At 43.5% G+C, this 25,678-nt stretch overlaps 1 protein-coding gene and 1 long non-coding RNA gene across 9 annotated transcripts in view; one reads left to right on the top strand and one right to left on the bottom strand.

The window, feature by feature from the left end:
* The window catches only part of LOC144615369 (uncharacterized), a 48,014-nt gene extending 22,850 nt beyond the window's left edge, over nucleotides 1-25,164 (bottom strand). For 2 of the 7 annotated variants that reach the window (XM_081794887.1, XM_081794888.1), the window contains exons 1-2: nucleotides 19,781-25,164; nucleotides 17,445-17,516 (exon numbers count right to left, since the gene is read on the bottom strand). In XM_081794887.1, coding sequence (XP_081651013.1) covers nucleotides 17,445-17,516; nucleotides 19,781-25,149 — 5,441 coding nt within the window. In that variant the 5' untranslated portion in view covers nucleotides 25,150-25,164. Of the gene's footprint in view, nucleotides 1-7,371; nucleotides 7,453-8,175; nucleotides 8,248-12,101; nucleotides 12,174-17,444; nucleotides 17,517-19,780 lie in introns of all 7 variants that reach the window. The other 5 variants (XM_081794882.1, XM_081794885.1, XM_081794884.1 and 2 more) reach the window with 5 other exon arrangements.
* LOC144615372 (uncharacterized) lies at nucleotides 4,858-19,607 on the top strand. Of its 2 annotated transcripts, none has more exons than XR_014137213.1 (4): nucleotides 4,858-5,150; nucleotides 6,537-6,678; nucleotides 7,374-7,428; nucleotides 18,684-19,607. It is a non-coding gene; the product is annotated as an uncharacterized LOC144615372 (long non-coding RNA). The 2 variants fall into 2 exon arrangements; XR_013553775.2 differs by lacking the exon at nucleotides 18,684-19,607 and adding an exon at nucleotides 11,652-11,838.
* Nucleotides 25,165-25,678: the final 514 nt, after the last annotated feature.

Below are 25,678 nucleotides of genomic sequence, written 5' to 3'. Positions count from 1 at the left end.
GTCTAGTATCCAGAACATCCAGAATATATAAAGAACTCTTAAAACTCAGTGAAAAGACAAATAATCAAATGTTTAAATGGGTAAAGGATTTGAAGAGACATTTCGCCAAAGAAAATACATGAATGGCCAATAAGCACATGAAAAGATGCTCAATGTCTTAGGTCATTAGGGAAATATAAATCAAAGCTACAATGAGATACTACTCTACACTCACTAAGATGGCTATGATCGAACAGAGAGACAATGATAAGTGGTAGCAAGATTTGGGGAAACCAGAATCTTCATACATTGGTGGGAATGTAAAATGGTGTAGTCACTGTGGAAAACAGTTCGGCAGTTCCTCAAAAGGGTTAAATATAGAGTTACTACATGACCCAGCAATTCCACTCTTAGGTATGTACCCAAGAGAATTAAAAACATATGACCACACAAAAACTTGTACATGAATACTCATAGCAGCATTATTCACAATAGCCAAAAAGTCAAAATAATCCAAATGTCCAATAACTCACGAATGGATGAACAAAATGTGACTGGAGCACCTGGGTGGCTCAGTCGGTTAAGCATCTGACTTTGGCTCCGGTCGTCATCTCACAGTTCATGAGTTCGAGCTCTACATCAGGCTCTGTGGTTTTGGATCCTCTGTCCCCCTCTCTCTCTGCCGCTTCCCCGCTTGTGTGTGCGCTCTCTTTCAAAAATAAATAAACATTAAAAAAAGGAATGAAGTACTGAAACATGCTACAACCGGATAAATCTTGAAGCCAACAAGCCATGTGAAAGAAACTAGACACACATTTCTATGAAATGTCCAGAATAGGCAAATCCATAGGGGCAGAAGGTAAATTAGTTGTTGCCAGGGGCCTGGGAGGAGGGGGGAATGGGGAGTAAAGGCTGATGGGTATGGTATTTCTTTCGAGGGGGGCAATGACAATGTTCTGGAATTAGCAGTGATTATTGTCTATCAAAGTATACCATTGGACTATATACTTTATAATGTTGCATATTCTATTATGCGGACTATATCTCAATTTGAAGAAAAAAAAAAAGAACCATGTTGTGATAAATAGAGAACCAGTTGCCAGAAGATCAAACATGTTAGTAGGTGGAGAAAAGGGGAGCGAAGATTCAAACTCTTCCACAACGGAGGTCAGAGGGAGTTAGCGGTGCGGCTGGGAGCCATGCATTTTTGTTCTTGCCTTGGAAACTCCCCTATTCTTCCTATTCCAGCCCCTTCTTCTACGTTTTTTCAGGCCCATTAACATGTCGGGTTTGTGTAACACTAGTTAATATCCAGTCAGACGATGTTATGAAGAGAAAGAACGTGAGTGTCACATGTCTGGTTAAACACAGTTCCTCAACCTTGAGGCTCCGAATGTCCTTTGGCTTTGAAAAAATAAAAATGGCATTAATACCTACAAGCTTACTGGCGGGCTCTGTGCAAGTAACCTCTTCCACGTGTGTGTCTTCCCCTGCCCACTTCTCCCCCCCCCGCCCCGCCCCCCTGGCTCCCTATTAAGAAAGACTATGAAGAATTATGCAGCCAAAACAATTTAGTAGTTTGTTATCCTTCCCCCAACTATCTCAGTGCTCTACCCCCACTGTCCCCCCCTCTTTCCTGGTAGCTCACCCATGGCCTTATACCCATCGGCTCGGTGCTTCCTCTTACCCAGGCAGCCCTCCTGCTGAGATGAATGCCCTGTGTTTATCTGTAGTGAAAACAAAATACAGGCCACTCCAAGTTATCCTATCTCCTCCTGTCTTTAGTGCCGCCTTCTCTTCATGGAGCTATTGTGCCTGAGCCAAGGGGAGAATGAGAACTGACCCGACAGGTTACATCTGCTGGACCGACAGCAATTGTCTTTCCACAGACTGCGATACGCACGAACGGTGGACGCTGCACTAGACATCATCTCCATTTCCGTTCAATTCCCTCATTTTACAGATAAAACGTGTGCTGACTCAGTCTATTGGCTTTTGGATATTCGTGGGCTTATCTTTATGGGAGTAAAACATAACAACAGTTATCCTCAAAGACTGTCTCATAATCAAAGTTGAAGAAATACTGTTCTAGATATTTTTTTGTTTTTTAAAAAACTCTATCTTATTTGAAGAGGAAAACTCAAGTATTTTTGCAAAAGCTTTCCGTTGCAGAGCAACGGGACAGACTAAAGGTAGCTCACAAAATAAGGGAACATTTCTTACGTGTTATTTTTTTTTTCTCCAAATTCTTCTACAGAGGTCCAGACAGATGGGCTACGTTTCCTTTCTATTAACTGAGGAGACAGAGAAGACTTGAGGACTGAAGCTTGTCACCACTGTCCTGAATGTCCTGAAATCCTAACAGCTTTGGCTGAAAAAATGTCCAAAGCAGGCAGTGAAAATACATTTCAAATAGGACAGACTCCAAACTCTCTATGCTGGAATCCCAAGGCATGGAGGGAAAACTGGCTCCTTGGAGGAAAGCAGTTGAAGAAATAAGTAGAGTGATCTAGACCCTATTCCAGTATGTTTGAAGTACTTGGGGATAGAATAACCCCTTTCCTTTATTCATCTACATAGGTCCATGAGCCATGAGAACATGACTCCCCATGCGAAGCTCCTCAATACAAGACATCTAACGGCATCACGTAGATCCTCTCTCAGGGGTTGGGCGGGGGGAGGGGCGAAGCCTAAAGAATCTGAAATGGTGAGCCCATGTTTTAATTCAAGTTCTGAGAACAGCCTTGAAGAGGAGTTTCTGGCAGTGAGGAACAGCCCAAGAAGCAAGGGCCCCGGAATCAGGCAGACCTAGGTCTGAATTCTGGCTGTCACTTCCTGGTGAAGGGACTTAAGTAACGAACGTCTCCGAGTCTTTTTAGCAGCATTTACCTCATAAGGCAATTTGAGGATTAAAGGAAAGAGCATGTGCAAAGCACCTAGCATAAGGCTGGGCACAGAGTGGGTGCCTAGCAGTGACGATGTGATATTTGCACCAGGCGGTGAGCAGGAAGCCTGGGGATGCCCATAGGTGGCATGGCCAGGAGCTCCCGAAGCATAGGGAAAAGGAGCTCCCTGCTCGAAAGGTCCTATTCCAGTGAGAAGCTGACTCCAAGGGACGACGCCCAAAAGGCCGGTTGTCATTCAGGTCCTACCTAGTGCCAGGGAATGCGGAATTGTATTACTCGCGAAGCTTCTTAAGTGGTTCTGTCACTTATTGACAGTGTGAACCTAGGCAAGTCACCCGATGTCTCTGAGTTTCAACTTCCTCATCCCCGAAATGAGGATGATACTACCTGTATCACAAGAGTTGCTGGAAAAACGAAAATGAAGTGCCGTGTGAGGGGCCACGTCCGGAGCATTTCCCACGTGCCAGGCTCTATTCTAAGAGTTTAAGACACACTGTCTTACTTGCAGCACAAGCGAAAGGTCTCAGCGTAGTGCCGGGGCGCAGTAAATACCTAACAGAGGTAGGTATTAAAGAAATGATATGGGGCAGAGGAGCAACTACCATGCTTCCCAGAGAAAGAAGATGCCTTGGCATATACGTGGGAAGAATCAGAGGCAGCTGGGAGAAGAAAAGTAACAGTTGGGTATGACTATCGCAAAGCTTCTGAACTACCACACACGGAAAATAATAAAAGTTACCCTAAATCACCCCAAAAGGACAGCCCTGAGTTGTCATCTTCATCCTTAACGTTGATGCCTTTCTGAATCTGAGAAGAAGCTGTCAGGATTTCCAGTACATACCAAAAAGCGATGACAATATCCTGAAGTGTGTCAACTTGTGTGGGCACGCAGCCGTCTAAAAGGAAGCAGATGGTGGTTGACTGGGGGAGCGTTAGGGCGTCTCTGTGACTGCGGCTCGACTTTGCCTTCAGAGGGTGGCCACACCTACCTCAACGATATTCTCAACAATAATTCAAAAGGGGTAAGGCTTAGATTTTCCTTATTCTCCCTTAGAGCTTATGTTCTTGGCACAATACTGATGCGCCACAGACGAGCCAGCATGTGAATGTGCTCTATCCCGATAAGGTACAGCCTTTCTACATCGTAGAGTCCTTCGGCTTCTAAACTCATGGAGCTCGTACTGTTAGAAGCAATGAAGTGAATTTTTTAAAATAAGCCATCGGTCTGCACCTGTGTAGGTGAATGAAGGAGAAGCACTTTAAAGTCAGGAAAAAAAAAGTATACTTAACATTTAGGATTATCAACCACTGTTGGTTTTCCATAATATATTTCATTCCTGATTTCATCTGAAAGAAATAGGATTATTACTACCATTCAAAAAGTGGTACCTTATTAATAAACTCTTGGCATGGCTTTGAGGTGGATTTCAGATTCAAAATAGACTTTACCACACCGCTAACGTGTTCACTCAGTGTTTATCAATAACTTAAGAGGCTTCATTCAAAAAACTTACTGAGATAGAATTACCTGAAACCCAGGGGTGAATCGAGGCCTTGTAGGGTCTGGACCTCATCTACTTTGGGAAATCCTGCCTCATCAAAACATGCAAAATTATGCGTACAGGAACTGCGAGGGTCCCTCCCAAGACTTCGGAAGGGGCCTATGTAAGTGAGAAGACCTGAAGTTTAAGCTTCAGTCAGTTCAAGATAAATCCACCTCAGCTGGGGCCCAAAAGGCTTACAAACTTATTTAATGCTGGAGAAAATATTGTTTCAACTTATAAACACCCCAGTAATTAAGTCACATAGGTAATAACGTGACTGAATTCACGGGATGGCATCTCCCTTGCGCATGCTCTCTTTCTCTCAGAATAAATAAACGTTAAAAAGAAAAAAGAAAAGAAAAGTTTGGCCCCAAACAAGGAGCCCAGCCTCCAATACACACTTACTGTACTGTGATAATTTTTTGGAAGTTAACTGTGAATTCGTTTTAGTAGTACAGCTCTATTCAAACCACATTGAAAGGGCGGGCCTACGCCGGCTGACTCCATCTTGTTCTGTGTCCTTCACCTTGACCACACCTCCTCCCCTTGAGTAACCCCCCCCCCCCAACTGCCTAACAGCACTCTTCCCCAGGACCCTTCCCCAGCCAATCAGCTGAGGCCACAGCCATTACCTCACCAACTGCCCCTAGGCCCCCATAAAACCTTTGTCCTTTTGAAACTGGCTCTCTCTCCCCGGTATCTCACCTCTGCATCAGTGCAGGTAGGGGATTGAGCTCGAGCTAGCTCGAATAAAGGCTCTTTTGCTTTTACATCGGACTCGGCTCCCTGGCGGTATTTGGGGATCACGAATTCTGGGCATAACACACATGACATGAGTATTAATTTATTCTCAATACCAGCTAGCTCTGGTTCTTTAATTACCTTTTTCTGTCATGTAAGATCGATGAGGGAGCATGAGGCAAGTTGAGGGCAAGATACAAGTTAGCACATGCCCCTGCCCCAGGTGGGATATGTGTGATTCTGGCTGCTCGAGGACAAAGGAAAGGAAAGAAAACAAATGGTTAACTGATAAGAGATCTCAGTCGGGCAAGATAGGAGTTTCCATCAGTTTACAAATATCTTAGTAAATTACAAGAAAAAGGCAATCTTATCAATAGCCTAATCGCCAGAAACCTACAGAATCAGCGTCCTGGAGCCCCAACATCACCCCTCCATAGTGATATGGGGAACAAAGGCAAGAAGGAAATCTCAGGTAAAATTAAATTTCCTTATAACCTGCAGCCTATTGACAGATACTTGAGGCAGGCAAATAAAATATTTCTCCAGGAACTCCCTACTGTCTTATTGCTTTGCTAGACGGAAAAACAACCTTAGCTTGACAATAGCAAGGCCTCTGGTATCTTAGGAGTCCTCTTTCACATATCACAGTCCCTCTGGAGACTTCCCTTTTGACTTGACCTCCCAATTCCATAGCATATAACCTGTCACTCTTCACAACCCCAGTGCAGTTCTTTCTGCCCACGGTCCTGTCCCTGTGCTTTCATAAAATCGCCTTTTTGCACCAAAGACATGTTCAAGAATTCTTTCTTGGCCGTCGGCTCCCGACTCCCCACCATCTCCCCAAAACTTCATCAAGATGAACGTGAAAACTCAACACAAGCAAGTTGTTGCCTTGTCCACGACAAATCTGTTCTATTTCACAACCATCCCCTACTTTGTCACCCCCTAGCTCGTTACCCTGCTGCACTGATGCCAGCATGGCTCACATACGTTTTCCCATCAACGGCCATCTTTTTCTCCTTCCAGTATGAAAGATTCTTGGGGACAGTCCCTGTGTATTCTTTGTACCCCCAGTACTTAGTACACTGTCGACACAGAGTGCGCGTGGCACTGAGTGTTTTTCAATGAATTCATTCATTGTTATCAACGGATTCCACCCTATTTTGTCCTGTATTGCCTACATAACTATGAAATTCAGATTCTTAGAAGAGACTCTCGGTGTTATAAGATGCTTAGTAGAGGTGGTGAGTTTTAAGACATTATATTGACACCACTAAAACCTCTTGGTGGAGAAACTCAATGAGCCCGTTCTCTGGCATGCCGGCAAAACAAAAAACTGACCCTCAGTATTCTTTCCCCAAGTTAGGCATCAGCAAATTAATGAGAGGAGAGAGGAGGCCCCTGCTCTTGGGCACCCGCAGGAACTTAACTCCAGCTCCGGACACACCGTAAACACTTTCATCTAATGGAAGATAAGTTGTGAAATCGGATTTCTGAACCACAAGACAGTAAGACAGTCTTTTCCAGCGTCTGCTTTAGAGGAGGGTCTTCAACCTTGAGTCTAAAAATCCCCCTCAGGCCACTGAACATGTCCAGTATGATTTGCTTTTTTACAGAGAAATCACAGAATTTTCCGGCTGAAAGGGAATAACACACTTCTTAATTGAAGAGTGGTCAGGAAAGAAAACACATGGAGAGCAGTGCCCTGTGGCAGGCATTCAGGAGTTCTTTCTGCTTTCCTGATGGCTCAAGAAGCACCCACACCTTTTGCTGCCTGGAGAACTCTGTGCTAAACTTAGTTCTTTGAAGTTCTCTTTTGCATAGGAAACTTGCACATGAGCAGGAATCAAAGTTAAATTCAAAAGTGGATTTCAAGGACCATGCACACCTTGGGGAAGCATCACTGTCACGAATTCCCATGATAATACTGACTTGGGTGTTACTTGCTTGGGGCTTTCATTGCCCACGAAAGCTGGTTACGAGGGAGGGCAGAGAGTGCCATTTAGGAGTTAAGACAAGTCTCTTGGCCTCTTTGTACCTTAGTTTCCTCATTTGAAAAAAAAAATGGATTTTAAGACCTACTTTCCAGAATTCATACTGGGTTTATTAACACACACCTAACCAATCACTGTATGATATTTTTACATGTAGTTTTTTTTTTTTTTTTTTTTTTACATGTATTCATTTTCTATTTCACTTACAGCTTGTGTAAAAACGGCATTCCATGCCAGGCCTGAAATGTTCCAAAGCTCAGTTCGGTGAGTAAATTGCAACGAAGATTTCTACACACACACACACACACACACACACAAAACAAGACACAAACAAAGAGAAAAAAAAGATATTCTTTCAGAATATTTATCCTTTGGCAGTGATTCTAATTTATAGATAATGAAACATAACCACAATACTCTCTCCATACACTAAAGAAATCTCACTATGAAAGATACTTGCCTTTTTAAAAAAATATTTGCATGAAAGATTTATACTTTCATGTTTATACATGTGGTGCATTAGATACAAATCAGTAAATGCTCAATAAATACTTGTGTTAAGTAAGTATTTTTTTCTAGAGAAGTAAGTTTATTTCTCTAGAAAAACGTTTCACAACTTTAGCACTGTTGAGATTTATGGTTGGATAATCTTTGTTATGGGGGGGGGGGGTGCTGCCCTGTGAACTGTAGGGTGTGACAGCAGCCCTGGCCTCCACCCACTAGATGCCAGGAGCACATCTACAGTCTGACAATCAAAAATGTCTCCAGACACTACCAAGTGTCACCTGGATGCAAAATCACCCTGGCAGAGAACTGCTGCTCTAGAACGATTCACTCTGATCTCTATAATAACTCTCACACCAAACTTTGCCACAGACAAAAAAGATTTGCTACATAATTTTAGTAGCTTTCGACTAATAAAGTTTCATTCATTCCAAATGAATAACAAAGAGGTTTACAATTAAGTTTAATACAAATTCCAAATATAATGAATTTATATTTGTAACTTACATAAACTTCAAAAAAGGTAGTGATTCAAATGTACGTCTTTCAATAGATTGTATTTTATTGCAGGATAAATCTCTAGGAAAAGGAAAAGGAAAATATTGCCTCAATTAGCTATAAGATATCTAATTAGTAGGATGGTAGTATTGAATAAGTAGCTTTTGGCTAAACTCTGAGTATTAGGAATTGTTATTTGAACCTTCCAGAGCCCCTAACCCTGTCCTCACCTTTCTTAAGAGTCTCACCTTTGTGATCTTCATACATAAAATATGCAACTATAGATCTTGATAGATCTTGGAAGTAATCTTTCCTGAGAGCAGAAGAATTGATTAAATGACTGTTTGTGGCCTCATCAATTTCTAAATTATGAGCTCAAAGTTGTGATCGCCACATATAATTTCTAATATTAAAAGGGATATTCTCACATTAGCACACCTTCCTGGTTTAGTTCTATTTCTTGACACCAAGTCAATACCAGAAGAGGTAAAAGATACCTTTTCATTTAACTTGAAAAGAAGTTACTCCTCTAATCAATACCTAACTTTGAACGAACTCAGAATTATATTATCATATTAATAGAAATTTATTTTTGGTTGTACGTTGCCTAAACGGTCTATGAATTTATCAATTGCTTCAGCTGCAAGTGGGGCCAACAAAAAAACAACACGGTCCTGGATTTTTATTTGGAAACACCCATTCTTGATTATGGTTGACCCTCTTATTTCCATGGATTTCAGCCGAGTCCCTCACTTTCCACCTACATGGGTACCACCATCTTCTGACTGGCATTTTCATCTCTGGTCTCTCCCATTCTAATCTATACTGCACACAGTCACCAGATTAATTCTCCAGGAGTGGTTCTCAAATATCAGAGTCACTTGGGAACTTACTCAAGATGCAAATTCTCAGCTCTACTCTGGACTGAGTGAATCAGGAACTGTGGAGGTGGAACCTGTGTTCTGACAAGGCCTCCCGGTGACCCTGGTGCAGTCTAAAGTTTGTCCTAGAGCACTGCTGTGATAACACGGTAGCGTGGCATATCATCCAAGGCCTTCAAAATCCTAAATCCGGCTCTAGTTTCCTACTCTACAGATACCAAAGAAATTTCTCCTGCATTTTGCCTTTCACTCACTCTATCTTGCAAGCATATTCTTCCCAAGATGTCTATCTGATGATACGTCATAGCCATTCAAGGTTCTGTTCAAACAGTATTTCTCTAGTAACTTCCCTGATCCAACTTGAAGTCTTCCCCCCCTCTTCTGTGTTCCAAAAACAACTTATACTTCTCATTGCCCAAATCCATTTCTTCCCCTCCCCCTCTCCTCCTCCTCCTTCTTCTCCTTCTTTTAATTTTTTAAAGTAGACTCCACGCCCAACCTGGGGCTTGAACTCACGACCCTGAGATCAAGAGTCGCATGCTCTACTGACTCAGCCGGTCAGGTGCCCCAATTTCTTCTTAATATAGTTATTCTGGCATTCCATTTCCTCTGGGCATAAACTCCATGAAAGTATGGACTAGTCTTGCTCATCTGCGTTGTCTACTGTGTTTAAAACTGATGCATGGACAAAGAACAAACTCAAATATTTATAAAATAAATTAACAGCTGGGTAGTGAGTAGAAGGAGCAAAACGACTGAAAAGAAATGTGGTTTTACGACTTTGTGGCTCCCTCTTCTGCACTTTGTCAGTGCTTCATCATCCATTTAGTGCTTAGGCATTATGGTTTAAGCTTCTGTTTATTTTCCCTGTGAAATCATGAGTTCCTACAAGGGTGGGAAGCCTGTCTTAACCATCTGCGTGCCTATGGTACTGGGCATAGGGCCTGTCACATTCTTTTTTAGGTTTTGATTCACATTTTTTTTGAATGAATGAATGAGAACACTTCACCTGACATGAAATAATTGGCTTACAAAGTACCTCATAGTAGAAATAATGAAAGGCCCTATCCATTGCGCAGTTTGTCTCTTTTGGTTTTCTCCAAACTGTGTTTGTAACGTTTGGAGCCCAGATGGCAGAGGTAGCCAAGAAGACCAATACAAAGTGGTTGTCCCCTAAGACTTGGAAGGTTTGATAATTTGAAGGGCTATTTTTAGTGTCATATGAGATTCTTTTTACTCACTACCCTTAAGCCTTCCACATTTGCAAGAAGAATCTATTTTCTAAAGCACATCATTAATAAGGATTAATGAGGGGTGCCTGGATGGCTTAGTCGATTGAGCATCTGACTTCGTTCGGTTCAGGTCATGATCTCACTGCTCATGAATTCGAGCCCCGCATCAGGCTCTGGGCCAACAGCTCAGAGACTGAAGCCCGCTTCGGATTCTGTGTCTCCCTCTCTCTCTGTGCCTACCCTGCTCATACTCTGTCTCTCTCTCTCTCTCTCTCAAAAATAAATAAACATTAAAAAATTTTTTTAAAAAGGATTAATGAAATACACAGCTTTGCATGGCATGGACAAAGAATAAACACTGAACCTCCATAGCAAAGAACATTAGTATCTCTGTATGTCTAATGTACAGAGATATATGCAAACATTTCTTCCTTGACAATGAGGCTGGAGAGATGTTTATTCTGTAATTAGCGAAGTTAGAGGCATTTCTGATGTTTGTTTAGTGTAAACATTTCTAACTATACCACTTAACCATCATTATATTTTTAAAGATTTCATTTTTTTTAAGTAATCTCTATACCTAACATGGGGCTCTAACCTACAACCTCGAGATCAAGAGTTGCAGACTCTAATGACTGAGACAGCCACGTGCCCCTTAGCCATCATTTTTTTAATGTTTATTTATTTTTGAGAGAGACAGAGCATGAGTGGGGGAGGGGCAGAGAGAGAGGGAGACAGAATCTGAAACAGGCTCCGGGCTCTGAGCTGTCAGCACAGAGCCCGACACGGGGCTCGAACCCACAAACTGTGAGATCACGACCTGAGTCAAAGTCGGACGCCCAACCAACTGAGCCACCCAGGAGCCCCAACCCCTTAACCATCATTTTAAACATCTATTTTTATGGTGGCATAAGAATTTCCACACTGATCACAGGAATCTACTCCTGAAGCCAAGTGCACATTGTATGTTAGCTAACTTAACAATAAATGACATAAAAAATAATAATAAAAAAATAAACTAATAAAATTTCCCACACTGAAATCCTTAATCTCTTAATAATTTAATATGTACTTGGTAATACTGCTTACATAATTCACCTGCTTAGTTAAATATTTAATATTTAAATATTTAATTTAGATTAAATTATTTAAAAATTCTGGGTTAATGGCATTCAAATTAATGTAAGTGTTCTATATTTTCTTGTCTTGTAGGTGACAATTTGAGGTTAACTTCAATTCCTCTCATTTTACTAAGCCAACTTTTTCAAACCTTTTCTGTAAAGGCCAGACAGTAAATATTTTAGGCTTTGCAGGCCATATACGGTCTCTGTCACATATTCTCTGTTTCTTTCTCTTCTTTTCTCTTTTACAGCCCTTTAAGAACATGAAAATCATTCTGAACTCATAGGTTGTATCAAGACAGACCATACACAGGATTTGATCCATGGGCCACAAATAATAAATATAAATAAAAGCAGATGGTATATGAACACTTACATAACAAGGTTCATATGGGTGTCCATAATTGCTCAGACTTCATTACCCCTTTTCCTCTACAACTGAAGGGCTTTTTCCTATATCTTGTCTATAAAATTAAAAAGTTGAAAATGCATAGGAGGTATTTAATGCTAGAGATGGGCTGGGTCCCCACAGACTTACAGAGTTATAGAATTTAATAGAGAGAATTATAGAATTCCACTATAGAGAATTATAGAATTCTACTGTTAGAAGAAATTGTTGCAATTATCCAATTTGAACCCTGTATTTTTTAATAAATAATATAACTAAAAACTCATAATAAATGATGAACTGATTAACTTACAAATACTGGAGGGATAGCAGGTCTTCAAATGTGTCTTTATGTAATTCGGTCAGATAATTGTCCCTGAGAATTCTGCAAAATGAAAAGGTCATTTCTGGGTCAAAATGCAAAAATAACTACAACTATTTGCTACACAGGACCGCTAGATGTGAGAGAAACCTGGGTAATGGTGCCACCAAATACACTAATTCTTATTTAATGTAGGGATGGTGATCTCTGCTGTTTGATTCAAATCTTTTCTTCTCACATACTCCTTTGTCTCTCCCTCTCTCTCTCTCTCTCTCTCTCTCTCTCTCTCTCTCACACACACACACACACACACACACACACACACACACACCCCTATCCACTCTTCACACCAAAATGTACATTTAATGCCTACTCTCTGGATCATAAAATCTCTGTTAGAACCCAGCCCTGAGTGGCAAAAACATGGACAGAACTGCCACTTCCTCCTCTCTTTTCCCAAATTTTATTGTGGAAGCCCTATTTATAACCATATCAGTGCTACAAGTAAAGCCATCTAATTTTTTCCCCATCTAAAAAATATCTGTGAGAACTAAAAATGTGCATAAAATGCACATAACATAAATGCTCAGTTTAATAAGTATAGAGTAAATACCCGTGTAACACTATTTGTTCATTCTACTGTTGGTGGATACTAGATTTTTCTAATTTTTAGTTATTATAAACAGTGCTGCTTTGGACATTTTTCTGTTTATATCCTAGTACACATTTGCCTAAGTTTCTCCAGGATTTAACAGGGGTACAAAATTGTCTTCCTAAGAGGTTGTGCTATTTCAAGCTGGCAGATTGAAACATGCCAAGTCTCTACCAAACTCCAAACTCCACCAAAGTCCCTAAGGATGATTAGAAAAGATACAATTAGAAAATCCACAACCTTAGCTCAAAGCCAAGGGAGTAGCTCTACAAACACTCCCCACCAGAAATGCCTTGGAGCCACCTACAGGGTGATTAGCTGGGATACTGCAGTAGGACCAAGGACAGCACATCAACCCCACATCCTTCCTCCTTGGATCTGGCAGCAAAGGGTGTTTTCTTCCAGGCAGGAGCCATTGGTGTTAGAAGGGGGCAGGGTCCCAGAACCCTGGAGGAAGGGTATACACTCTGACTAGCCATTAGAAGTCACCTCCCACCTCTTCTTTAACTCTCAGGGGGACCTGTCACCAATAACAAGCCCCGTGGTTCATTTCACCTCTTCCTTAGGACCAGAAAACAGAAGCAAGTCAAATCTCAACTACAAAGATAAATTGCACTCAGGAATGACCAAATGGAGTGAGAAAGCCAATTCTATTCAGGACAGAAAATAAAAAACAAATATAACAGCTTATAGTCAATGACACAGTTAACAGAGAAAACACAAAAGGATTTGAGAATACCAACATTAATGGGGCACCTGCGTGGCTCAGTCGGTTAAGCATCCGACTTCGGCTCAGGTTGCAGTCCATGGGTTCAAGCCCTGCACTGGGCTCTGTGCTGAAGCTCAGAGCCTGGAGCCTGCTTCCGATTCTGTGTCTCCCTCTCTCTCTGCCCCTCCCCAACTTGCACTCTGTCTCTCACTCTCTCTCTCTCTCAAAACTAAACAGTATACAAAATTTAGAATGGCATCATTAATATATCCTCAGACAGAGGTAAACAGTACATCTAATAAAAAGAACCAACTCAAGATTATATGAATGAAAAGTATTATCATTAGTAAAAAACTCAGTCTATGAGCAGCAGAAACGGTCGTTGAATAAATTAGAAAACTTGAGAGATCTGGCCACTGATTTCTTACCAATACTTGAAATTCTATGTATTTATTATATTTACATATTTGTTTTTATATTATATATTTGTAAACCCCTTGACAAGTGGGATATTTGGTCAGTTTTGTTCTTGGGCTTATATCCCTGGCATGTAAAACAGTTCCTGGGACATAGGAGATGCTCCATAAATATTTGTTGAATGAATTCAGAAAGTGACAGGTATCAATTTGCAAATATACTACTTTTAATTAAAACAAATCATTCATTTATCATCATTTATGAGAATAAGTACAACTTCACAGGAAAACAAATGTCTTTCTCCACCTCCGCCCCAATTTGTGACTCAATCTTTTGAGACAAGAACCTTTTGAGAATTTCATAAAAGCTATGGAATGGACCCTTTCCCTAGAAAACTGCACTTTCTTGAATACGTGCAAAGGTGTGCATGCGATTTCAATTTGCAGACCATCCCTTTAGGGCTCAGGTCCGTGAATAGAATGGACTGAATTTGTGGGTGCCAAACTTGGATGGGAAATAGAATCACATCTCTATTTTCACAAACCTCTAACTAGAATTAGCATTTCCTTCCATTATGAATGTAGGCAACAAACCACAGATTAGTGTAGTTAATTTGGTCCCCAGCAGAAATCAGATATTTTCATATCACATATTTGGCATGGATATCTCAAAATATCATTTATTCTCATCAGTACCTTGAAGTTATAATAGTTAGTAGGCGTACCATTATATTTTGTTATTTAATATTCTAACAGAAGCAGATTTATTGCTATATCACTAATCTTTTTAAAAATTTTTTGAAAACTCTATTTCCACATAATTTCCTTTTCCTATATATTTTAACTTATTATACATTTGAAAACATCATCCCAAGAACATAAGCTTCTGCAGATCATCAATACATATATAGAAGGGTGCCTGGGTGGCTCAGTCTGTTAAGTGTCCAACTTCAGCTCAGGTCATGATCTCACGGTTCGTGGGTTCGAGCCCCACATTGGGCTCTCTGCTGACAGATCAGAGCCTGGAGCCTGCTTCCAATTCTGTGTCTCCCTCTCTTTCTGCCCCTCCCCTGTTCATGCTCTGTCTCTCAGCAATAAATAAATGTTGAAAAAAATTTTTTTAAAAATTTGATATATAGAAAAAAAGGTTAAAAATCCTGCCCCAGGGGACTATTGACCCATAGTTAAAAACTTCTGTCTTACAAGGCATAACCCTCAAGCTGAATTAGAAATCATCAAATCTTGGGGCACCTGGGTGGCTCAGTTGCTTAAGTGTCTGACTTCGGCTCAAGTCATCATTTCACAGTTTGTGGGGTCGAGCCCCACATCAGGCTCTGTGCTGACAGCTCGGAGCCTAGAGCCTGCTTAGGACTCTGTGTCTCCCTCTCTCTCTGCCCCTTCCCTGCTCACTCTCTCTCTCTCTCTCTCTCTCTCTCTCTCAAAAATAAATAAACATTTAAAAATTTTTTAAGAATCATCAAATCTTACCAGATTCATCTTCTAGTATATAAACTACCAAATACACGCTTTTCAAAAAATATTTTTTTAACTTCAGTTTATTTTTTTTAATAGGTAATATATATTTGCATGGCTCAGAATTCCAAAGGTATATAATACACAATTCAAAGTTTTTCTCCTACCCCTGTCCCTCAGCCTACCCACTCTCTCCACTCTCTCTTGTTCCTTGTGCCAAATTACTTTCATTTTTCTTACAAGTTTGGGAAATAAGATCTCCAAGTTAGATACTATCATGAGAAAATATAAACTATATATAGTATTTAAGAAATTCATAAAATTCATAAGAAAACAACTACCTTGTTCTACCATTTGTCCCTTACCAGTAAGGTTATCAGACTAAGGGGCAGGGGGGAATCTACTTTAGGGGGATCATAATCCCTACATTTAGATTACTATGACTGTTATGTCTTTTATTATTAATTCAGAAGTCATTTATGACTTATCTACCCAAGTTGAACTAATGATATGACACACAATCTGTCATGAAAAATGCCAGTCAGTTACTTTGAGTATAATATTGTTTCCAAAATTACTTGTGTCTACACTGACTTTTTCTACAAATCAATTTAAAAAAAAGATAACAACAAAATTGGCAAAGGACAGAAAATTCAGACAAGAAACACAAATGCCCAGGAAACATACAGAGATATTTAAATGTATACGTAATCAGAAAAATTCAAATTCAGAAGGGACCCATTTTATTCACCCACCAGATCAGCCAAGAAATGGAGAATATCCAAGAGTGGGAGGGTAGGAGGAAATGAATGCTGTCATGGTGTATGGATTGGTGTGTAAATTGGCACACCTTTTTTGAGGGCAATTAAAATTGTATATATCGACATCGTCTTCATCCCAACAGTTCCATTTCCAGGGATCTATTCTACAGAAATACCCACCCACGTACACAAAGATGCATGTATGAGGTGGTCCATGCAGCAATGCATGTAATAAGAAAACTGGACACAGCCTAAACATCCATCAGGAGGGGAATTACTAAATCATAATACACTCATACTATGGAATATTATGCAGCAGCTTGCATGGATGGGGTAACCCTCTATGTACTGGAAGAAAAAAAGTCTAAGACATACCACGAAGCAAAAGAATCGAGTTGTAGGATGTTACAATTTATGTAAAAAAAAGATAAGAAAATCACACAACAAACCTATTTTGCTGTAAATATGTATGTAGGCAAATGCATGGAAAAAGGTCTGGAAGGATATATACTAAATCCAGAGTAGTGGCTATCCCAGCAGTGGGGGGATTAGAACATAAGGCAGGTGTTCACTAGATCTGTTATTTCATCAAAAAAATTTTTTTTAATGTTTATTTATTTTTGAGACAGAGAGAGAGAGGGAATGAATGAGCAGGAGAGGGGCAGAGAGAGAGGGAGACAGAATCTGAAGCAGGCTCCAGGCTCTGAGCTGTCAACACAGAGCCCAACGTGGGGCTTGAACCCACGAACCGTTGAGATTATGACCTGAGCCGAAGTTGGACACTTAACCGAATAAGCCCCCCAGGCCCCCCTGTTATTTCATTTTTATATATTGAGACTATAATCACGTATTCCTTGTATAATGGAAAATAAGTTGAAATTGATTCTAATTTTAAAGGGAACCTGCCAAATTTAATTTTTAAAATAAACACAGATGGGGCGCCTGGGTGGCTCAGTCGGTTAAGCGGCTGACTTCAGCTCAGGTCATGATCTCGCGGTCCGTGAGTTCGAGCCCTGCGTCGGGCTCTGTGCTGACAGCTCAGAGCCTGGAGCCTGTTTCAGATTCTCTGTCTCCCTCTCTCTGACCCTCCCCCGTTCATGCTCTGTCTCTCTCTGTTTCAAAAATAAATAAACGTTAAAAAAAAAAATTAACACAGAATTGCAATCGGTAGAGGTCGAGTTGGGATATGGAAGGGGAAACACCTTTCCTCAGAGCTACTGACTTCAAAGTTCTGGACCAAGAAGGACCTTAGAATGCAGTTAGTTTTTTTTTTTTTTTTTTTTTTTTTTTTTTTGTATTCGTATTTGGAGAGAATATACTCACAGTTTCTCAGCCCAACGGTATCCCTTCCATACATTTTCATCAATGTGAGAAATAGAGTTTCCTTGGAAATTTCTGTGAAGAAACACAGTTCAGATCCTTGAATAGGTAGGAAAGGAATGAACAGAATAAATAAAAGAATCACTGGCAACCTTGTGGGGAATATTCCAATGCAGTAAATGCCAACTTTCTAATTTCCGCGGCTATCAGCATCCCAGGTGGTGCAATTAATAAAGAGATAGCGTGGGGCCACTGGCACAAACAAGCCAGCTCCTTAGAACCTGAACTTCCTATTTGTTCCATTCCTTGGGTAGATAACGCCTGTTAATTACTCTGGAGATAAGTATTTTTTTTCCCCAAATCACTTATGTGTCTAAAATGGTTCCTTCCACAAATCAATGAGAAAATAATAATTCAACGAAAAAAATGGTAAAAAATTTACCATTATCAGCAAACAAATGTAAAGAAGCCCTCTACTGAAACCTCTCTAGGTGTTAGAAGGATAAGGGAAGTTAGAAATTAGAATAACTAACATGGAAAGATTTCTTAGACATATTGTATAGGGAAAAGCAACAAATCACTGGGCAAGGAATTAAAAAGTATCCCCTCATTAGGAAATTAGGAAAAAATGCAAAGGAAAGAGATGGGAAGGAAGGACACACACCAAAAAGGTGACAGGAGTTATCTTATGAGTGGTAGGGAGGGTGGGGTGGGATTTTCACGTTTTATCCTCTATACCTGTGACATTAAAAACAAAAAAAAGTATCCATGATAATTCATGTATCCATGAATTACACATGTTTAAGAGAAGCTATTAAATGCCTGAGGTTCAGTTTCAACCGCTAACTCTGCGTATGACTTTGAATCTTTACCTTTAGTTTTGTCCTCTTCCCTCAGCAACAGCTTACCTGGTCAGTTTATATACACATTTTTTTCAGGGGAGTCAGGAATAAATTCAAAACAGATACCCATCTGCCCATGTGCCTGGTGGACATTTCCAGTCAACCTGAAGCCTTCTGGTTGCTCTGTGTTCCCTGGTAAAAGATGCCTCAACTTCCATCATTCTTATCTGGGACAGAAGTTTCAGAGTAATATCTGAGTTTTCTCTTTCCCGTGCACACCCCACCCGCGACTGTCATCAGTTAGTCTATCTTGTCACTTCCTCCTTTGCAGTGCTCTCAAGGCTTTTCTTTCTACTCTTTTCAGCCACTCTGAGTCGGCCCCTTGTTACTTTATTCCCAGGTTTTGTTAGAACATTCTATCTGGTCTCGCTGGATCAAGCTCTCCTCTCCAGATCGGCCTATATGGGGAACTGAAAATAATCCTGTTTCAGCGGTCTGTATATCTCATGCTTGAAAACTTTCAATGGCTCTCTATAACTCAGAATCTAACGTTCAAACCTCTCTAGCTGATAGTCAAGGTTTCTCGTAATTGGATCTTTAACTGCTTAACCTAATTCTTAATTCCTGATCATTCCTGCAGCCGTGCCTTTGCCTAGACTTATACCCATTTTTTCTCTATTTAACACATCAGAGCCACTCTTTAAGTCTCAGCTAAAGTGTTAGCTTATCCATGCAGCTCTCCCTGACCTCCATACTCCGCTGATTACAGAGTCTGCTGAATTCCAACACCCATGGTACCTCTTTTAGTACTTAATTACATGCCACCTCCCTTTTTATGACCATTTCCTTTCTTCCCACCTGTCATTTCATGTTCTGAAGACGATTTCATCCTAGTGTGGCGCCCATAGTACTTACTCTTGGGTTGGGCCCAAACTGAGTACTGTATGTGGAAGGCCGGGCGTCAAAGATGAGGTCTGGGGAATCAAAATAATAACAGCTAACACTCATATTTCGCCAGGCACTGATCCAAGTGCTTCATATGTATTACCTCATCTAGATCTCACCATAATCCCATGAGATGGTAACTATCATAATTTCCATTTCACAGAAAAGGAAACTGAGTCACAAAGCTAATAGATGACAGACCTCGGCCCAAACGCAGGCAATCTAGTTCCAGAATCTCTACTCTTCACTACTCTGTTGTATCCTATTATAGAGGATGGAGCAAAAATGGGAGAGTAGAGGTTAAGGAATGAAATAATGGGGCTAAAAATTGGATAAGGAAAAAGAATAAGGACAATTACAAGTAAAAGATTGCAGAAGGGCGAACAGTAGTAAAAAGGAAAATGAAGATAAGGGATAGTTGACAAAGAAAAGGTAAAAACAGAAAGTCAGTCAACGTGGTTGGGGAGATGAGGAAGGCCCAGGGCGACATTGAGGAAGAGACTGCCATGTCAAGCAGGAGGCAGAGAACAAACAAGTAAAGGCGATTCTTACAAGATGGTGAAGGTGCCGTTGTAGGTGTCGGGCTCCAGCACGGGCACTCTGCGGAGCCTCTGCTGTGGGCTGAGACCAACACACGACAGTGTCTCCTCTTTGCAGGTACAGCGCTCACATATTTTGAGGTCTGTGGTGGCATTCTGTTCTGGTTGCCAAGTTAAAGTTGTGTATGCCTTTTCTGAGGTATACTTTACAAAATGCACCACAGGATGTTCAGTTGTTGGAGGAAAACCTGTCTCAAATGACTCTGGTTGCTGACTTACAGGAATTTCTAGGTCCATAGGTGGAACCGTGACTTCAGTCAGGTTTCGATGTTGACTCTGAACCTGTTTTGGATGTGCAAGTGTCACCTCAAGGTCCTTTGGGGGAGGAGTTGTAGTCTTCTTCAGGGTTGTCGAATGTTCAGCCTCTGTAATAGGTTCTGGAGTTATAGTAAGCTCCACATGACGAAATGGGATGATGGGTGATGCTGGATGCTGACCTTGATCCTTACTTGGAGTTGGAACTGTCACTTCCTGCTGGAATGGATATTGAACTACAACCTCCTTAGGTGGCTCTGGAGGCTGAGTTGGGGTGTCTCGCATGGTTGGAGAAGGTTCAGTCTCCACACTGGATCCTGCAGTTACAGTAAGTTCCAGGTCCATAGGTGGAACTGTGACTTCAGTCAGGTTTGGATGCTGACTCTGAACCTGCTCTGGATGTGCAAGTGTCACCTCAAGGTCCTTTGGAGGAGGAGCTGTAGTCTCCTTCACGGGTGTAGAATGTTCAGCCTCTGTAGTAGGTTCTGGAGTTATGGTAAGCCCCAAGTCCACACGATGAGCTGTGACACTGGGCAATGTTGGTTGCTGACCTTGATCCTTACTTGGAGTAGGAACTGTCACTTCCTGTTGGGACGGATACTGAACAACCTCCTTAGGTGGCTCTGGAGGCTGGGTTGGGGTCTCTTGCATGGTTAGAGAAGGTTCAGTCTCTGTAGTGGATTCTGGAGTTACGGTAAGCCCTGGGTCCAAAGGTTTAACTGTGACTTTAGTTAAGGTTGGATGCTGAATGTGCTCTGAATGTGGAAATGTCACCTCAAGGTCCTTTGGAGGAGCGGTAGTCTGCTGCAGGGCTGAGGAATGTTTAACATCCGTAGTGGGTTCTGTAGTTACAGTAAGCACCAAGTCCAAAGGCTGAACTGTTACATTCGGCAACCACAGACGCTGAGCTTGATCCTGATCTGGGGTTGGAACTGCTGCCTCTTGATATACTGGAGGTTGAGCTACAAGTTCCTTAGGCGGCTCTGGAGGCTGATCTGGGGTCTCTTGCATGGCTGGAGAAGGTTCAACCTCTGTAGTGGATTCTGGAGTTATGGTAAGCTCCAAGTCCAAAGGCTGAACTGTGACCTCAGTCAACGTCGGATGGTGAGACTCAACCTGCTCTAGATGTGGAAATGTCACCTCAAGGTCCTTCGGAGGAGCTGTAGTTTTCTTCAGGACTGTAGAAGTTTTAACCTCCACAGTGGGCTCTGGAGTTATGGTAAGCTCCAGGTCCAAAGGTCGAACTGTTATATTGGGGAGTGATGAATGCTGAGCTTGATTCTGACCTGGTGTCAGAACAGTCTGCTCCTGATATACTGGAGGTTGAGCTCCAATAACCTCCTCAGGTGGCTTTGGAGGCTGAATTGGAGTCTCCTGCATAGGTAGAGGAAGTTCAATCTCCTTATTGAATTCTGGAGTTATAGTAAGCCCCAGGTCCAAATGTTGAGTTGTGGCCTTATTCAAGGTTGAATGCTGAACCTGAACCTGCTCTAGATGTGCAAATGTTACCTCAAGGTCCTTTGGAGGAGCTGTAGTTTTCTTCAGGGCTGTAGAAGCTTTAACCTCCATAGGGGGTTCTGGAGTTATGGTAAGCTCTAGGTCCAAAGGCTGAACTGTTACATTAGGTGACGATGGATGACGAGCTTGATCCAGACCTGGAGTTGGAACTGTCACCTCCTGAAACAGTGGAGGCTGAACTACAACCTCCTTAGGTGGCTCTGAAGGGTGACCTGGGATCTCTTGCGTGGTTGAAGTTTCAACCTCTGTAGTGGGTTCTGGAGTTATGGTCAGTTCCAGGTCTAAAGGCTGAACTCTGACTTCAGTCAAATTTGGATGCTGAGCCTGGACCTGCTCTGGATGTGGAGGTGTCGCCTCAGTGTCCTCTGGAGGAGCTAGAGTCTGCTGCATGATTGTAGACTGCTCAGCCTCCACAGTAGGTTCTGGAGTTACAGTAAGCTCCAGGTCAGCAGGCTGAACAGTAACATTGGGCAAGTTTGGATGCTGAGCTTGCTCTTGTCCTAGAGGTGGAACTGTCACCTCATTATGGACTGGAGGTTGTGCTACAACCTCCTCAGGTGGCTCTGGAGGCTGAACTGGGGCCTCCTGCTGGGCTGGAGGAGTTTCTGCCTCCTTAGAGGGCTCCGGAGGTTGAGTTGGAGACTGCTGCAGAATTGGAGATGGTTCTACCTTCTCAGGGGCCTCTGAAGGCTGAGCTTGTACCTCCTGTTGTGTTAGAGAAGGTTCTATCTCCTTAAGTGGCTCGAGAGGTAGAGATAGGGTTTCCTGCTGGACTGGAGATGGTTCCACCTTCTCAGGAGGGTCTGAAGGCTGAGGTGGGGCCTCCTGCTGTGTGGAAGGTTCTACCTCCTTAGGGGGCTCAGGGGATACAACTGGGGCTCCCTGCTGAGTTGGAAAAGATTCTGCCTCATTACCGGGCTCTGAAGGCTGAGCTGGGGGCTCCTGAGGTGTGGGAGAAGGTTCCACCTCCTTAGGGGGCTCAGGGGATATAGCTGGGGACTCCTGGAGGACTGGAAACTGAGCTGGGGCCACCTGCTGGGTTGAAGATTCAACCTCCTCAGGGGTCTGTGGATGCTGAGCTGGGGACTCCTCCTGGGTTGTAGGTGGTTCACTCCCCTCGGAGGCCTGTGGGTGCTGACCCTGGCCCTCCTCCTGGAGAGGGGAAGGTTCACCCTCTTCCTGGGCCTCTGGAAGCTGAGTCGGGGCCTCCTCCTGGGTTGAGGATGATTCACCCTCCTCAGGGGCCTGTGATTGCTGAGCTAGGGCCTCCTGCTGGGTTGTAGAAGGTTCAACTTCTCCAGGATATTCTGGATACTGAACTGGGGTCTCCTGCTGTGTTGGAAGTTTCTCCTGTGTGGTAGATTCTGGAGATTGCGTTGGAGTCTCCTGTTGGACTGGCAAAGATTCAACCTCAGGGGACTGTGGAGGCAGAGTTGGGGCTTCATGCTGGGTTTCAAAAGGTTCCACATTAAGAGGCACTGAGGGCTGAGCTATAGTCTCGTGCCGAACTGCAGAAGGTCCCACCTCTGTAGTGGGTTCTGCAGTCATGGTAAGCTGCACATCTGGAGGTTTCACACTGACATTGGGCAGGTTTAAATGTTGATCATGGTAGTGACCTGGAGGTGAAACTGTCATCTTATGATGCCATAGAGGTTGAGCTGGGTGCTCCTGCTGGGTTGGAGAAGGTTCCACCTCCCTGGAAGGCAGCTCTGGAGGCTGAGCTGGTTGCTCTTGCAGGGTTGCAGAAGATTCTATCTCCCCTGGAGACTGAGCTGGAGTCTCCTGCTGGGTTGAAGATTCTGCCTCATTAAGGAGCTCTGCAAGCTGAGCTAAGGCCTCCTCCTGGGTTGGAGAAAGTTCAGCTTCTCCAAAACGGTCTGGAAGCTGAGCTGGGGGTTCCTGTTTGCTTAGAGAAGGCTTACCTTCCTCAGGAGGCACTGAAGGCTGAGCTGGGGTCTCCTGCTGCCTTAGAGAAGGATCAATCACCCCAGGAGGCTCGGAAGGCTGACCTGGGGTCTCCTGCTCACTTGAAGGCTCAACCTCCTCTGGAGGCTTACCCGAGGTCTCTTGCTGGGTTAGAGAAAGTTCTGCTTCCTCAGTATGTTCAAGAGGCTGAGGTGGGGCCTCTTGCTGGGCTATAGAAGATTCAACACCTTTATCAGGCCCTGGAGTTGTGGTAAATTCCACATCTAAAGGCTTACCTATAACCCTGGGAAACATTAAATAATCTGGATACTGACCTAGAGGTAGAGATGTCACCTCATCACTTACTGCAAGTTGAGTTAAATACTCGATAGGGAACTCTGGAACTAGAGTTGGGGCCTCCTGCTGGACTGGGGTAGGTTCAACCTCCTCGAGGCGCTCTGCAGGCTGAGGAGGGGCCTCCTGCTGGACTGGGGTAGGTTCAACCTCCTCGAGGCGCTCTGCACGCTGAGCAGGGGCCTCCTGCTGGACTGGGGTAGGTCCAGCCTCCTCAGGGTGCTCCGCAGGCTGAGTTAGAGTTATGGTAAGATCCAGAGGTTTAACAGTGACATTGGGGAAGCTTGGCTTCTGAGCTTCACTCTGACTTGGAGATAGCACATTTACTTCATGATGTGCTAACAGTTGAGATATGATGTCCTTAGATGGCTCTGGAGGCTGAGCAGGGGCCTCCTGGGGGGTTGGAGAAGGTTCCACTTCCTCGGGGGCCTCTGTAGGGTGAGCTGAGGCTTCCTGCTGGACTGAAGAAGGTTCGACCTCTTCAGGGGTACTTGAAGGCTCAGCTGGGGCTTCTTGTGGGTTTGCTGAATTTCCATCCTTAAGGGACTCTGGACGCTGAGATGGAGCCTCCTGCTCAAGTAGAGATGGTTCTGTCTCTTCAGAGGGCTCTGGATGCTGAGCCTGAGCCTCCCCTTGGGGCAAAAAAGATTCAGCTTCCTCAGGGGACTCTAGATGATGTGGGGTCTTCTGCAAGGGTGGAGGAATTTCAGCCTCCTCAGAGAAGTTTGGAAGTTGATCTGGTCCCCCTGGGAAACCCATAGGTAGGTTCTCCTCAGGATACAGGAGACCCATATTGGAATCAAATGACTGGTGATCTTCGGCCTGATCTAAACCTACAGTTTTAGTCTTACTTTTGAGATGAGGAGGCGGAGCTATGGTCTGATTCTGATCCCAACCTGGCACTGGAACCACCTCTGGGAGCCTTTGATGCTGGGTTAGCTGGTGATTCAGATCCTCATCTGGCCCTGGGGGTAGTTCTCCAAACGAATCCGTGTCCAGCAATGGAACCAAAGTCTCGGTCAACTCCTTAGGCGGGGCCAACATCTGGGCTGGAGCAGAGGACCCCAGGTAATTAAAGCCCCCCGGCTCAGCTGGGGGTGTAAGTGCCTGGGGCGATTCGGGCGGGGGATCAGAGGAGTGAGAAGACCAGGGCTCAGCCGCCTCCAGGGGGTCGGAAGTCAGCTGGGCAGGGTCCAGGGCCCACTCCGGAGGCTGAGCTGCCTGGACCAGCAGCCACAATGGTTGCCACATAAAGAGAAGCAGTGGGGCCAACAGGCGCAGCCGGGACATGACACGCGGAGGCTCCGGGGTGCAGCGACCCAGGCGAGTGGGGTACTGGCGCTGGGCCCTGAGCGGGAGCCAAACCATTATGGCAGCCCCATGATGCGCACGCGCAGTTAGCAACTGTGCGCCCTCCCCGCCCACGTCCCACCCTTTATTTATGATGTCTTTATTTACGCCACCTTTATTAGCTCCCTGGAGATGGGCTCCGCACCAGCAGAGCGGGCCCTTTTCCCAGAATCACTTGGGGCCCAGGCCTCCCTCCACCCTGCAAAGGCCACCACTCCCCCCCACTCCCCCCCTCCCCCCTCCCCCCCCCTCCCCGGCCCGGGGCTGCTCACAGCAAGGTAGTACTTGGACTCAGATCTGGGTGGCCCCGCACTCCCGCAGCTCTGAGGGGTGGAAGGGTGGGGGAGTGGAGCAGAGCTTCCAAGGAAGCCACAGGACCTGGCATCCTGGGAAATTAAAAAATGCTAGTCCAGCTCTAGCAATTTGAACTCTTGCTCTTCAAAGCTTAAATCCGAGAGACGTTCTTCCT

This window comes from Panthera onca, assembly GCF_046562875.1.
Source record: "Panthera onca isolate mPanOnc1 chromosome E1 unlocalized genomic scaffold, mPanOnc1 haplotype 2 h2.Chr16_ul_8, whole genome shotgun sequence".
NCBI classification, from domain to species: Eukaryota; Metazoa; Chordata; class Mammalia; order Carnivora; family Felidae; genus Panthera; species Panthera onca.
Note: the sequence above shows the minus strand (reverse complement) of the source record. Positions and strands in the feature narration are given on the sequence as shown.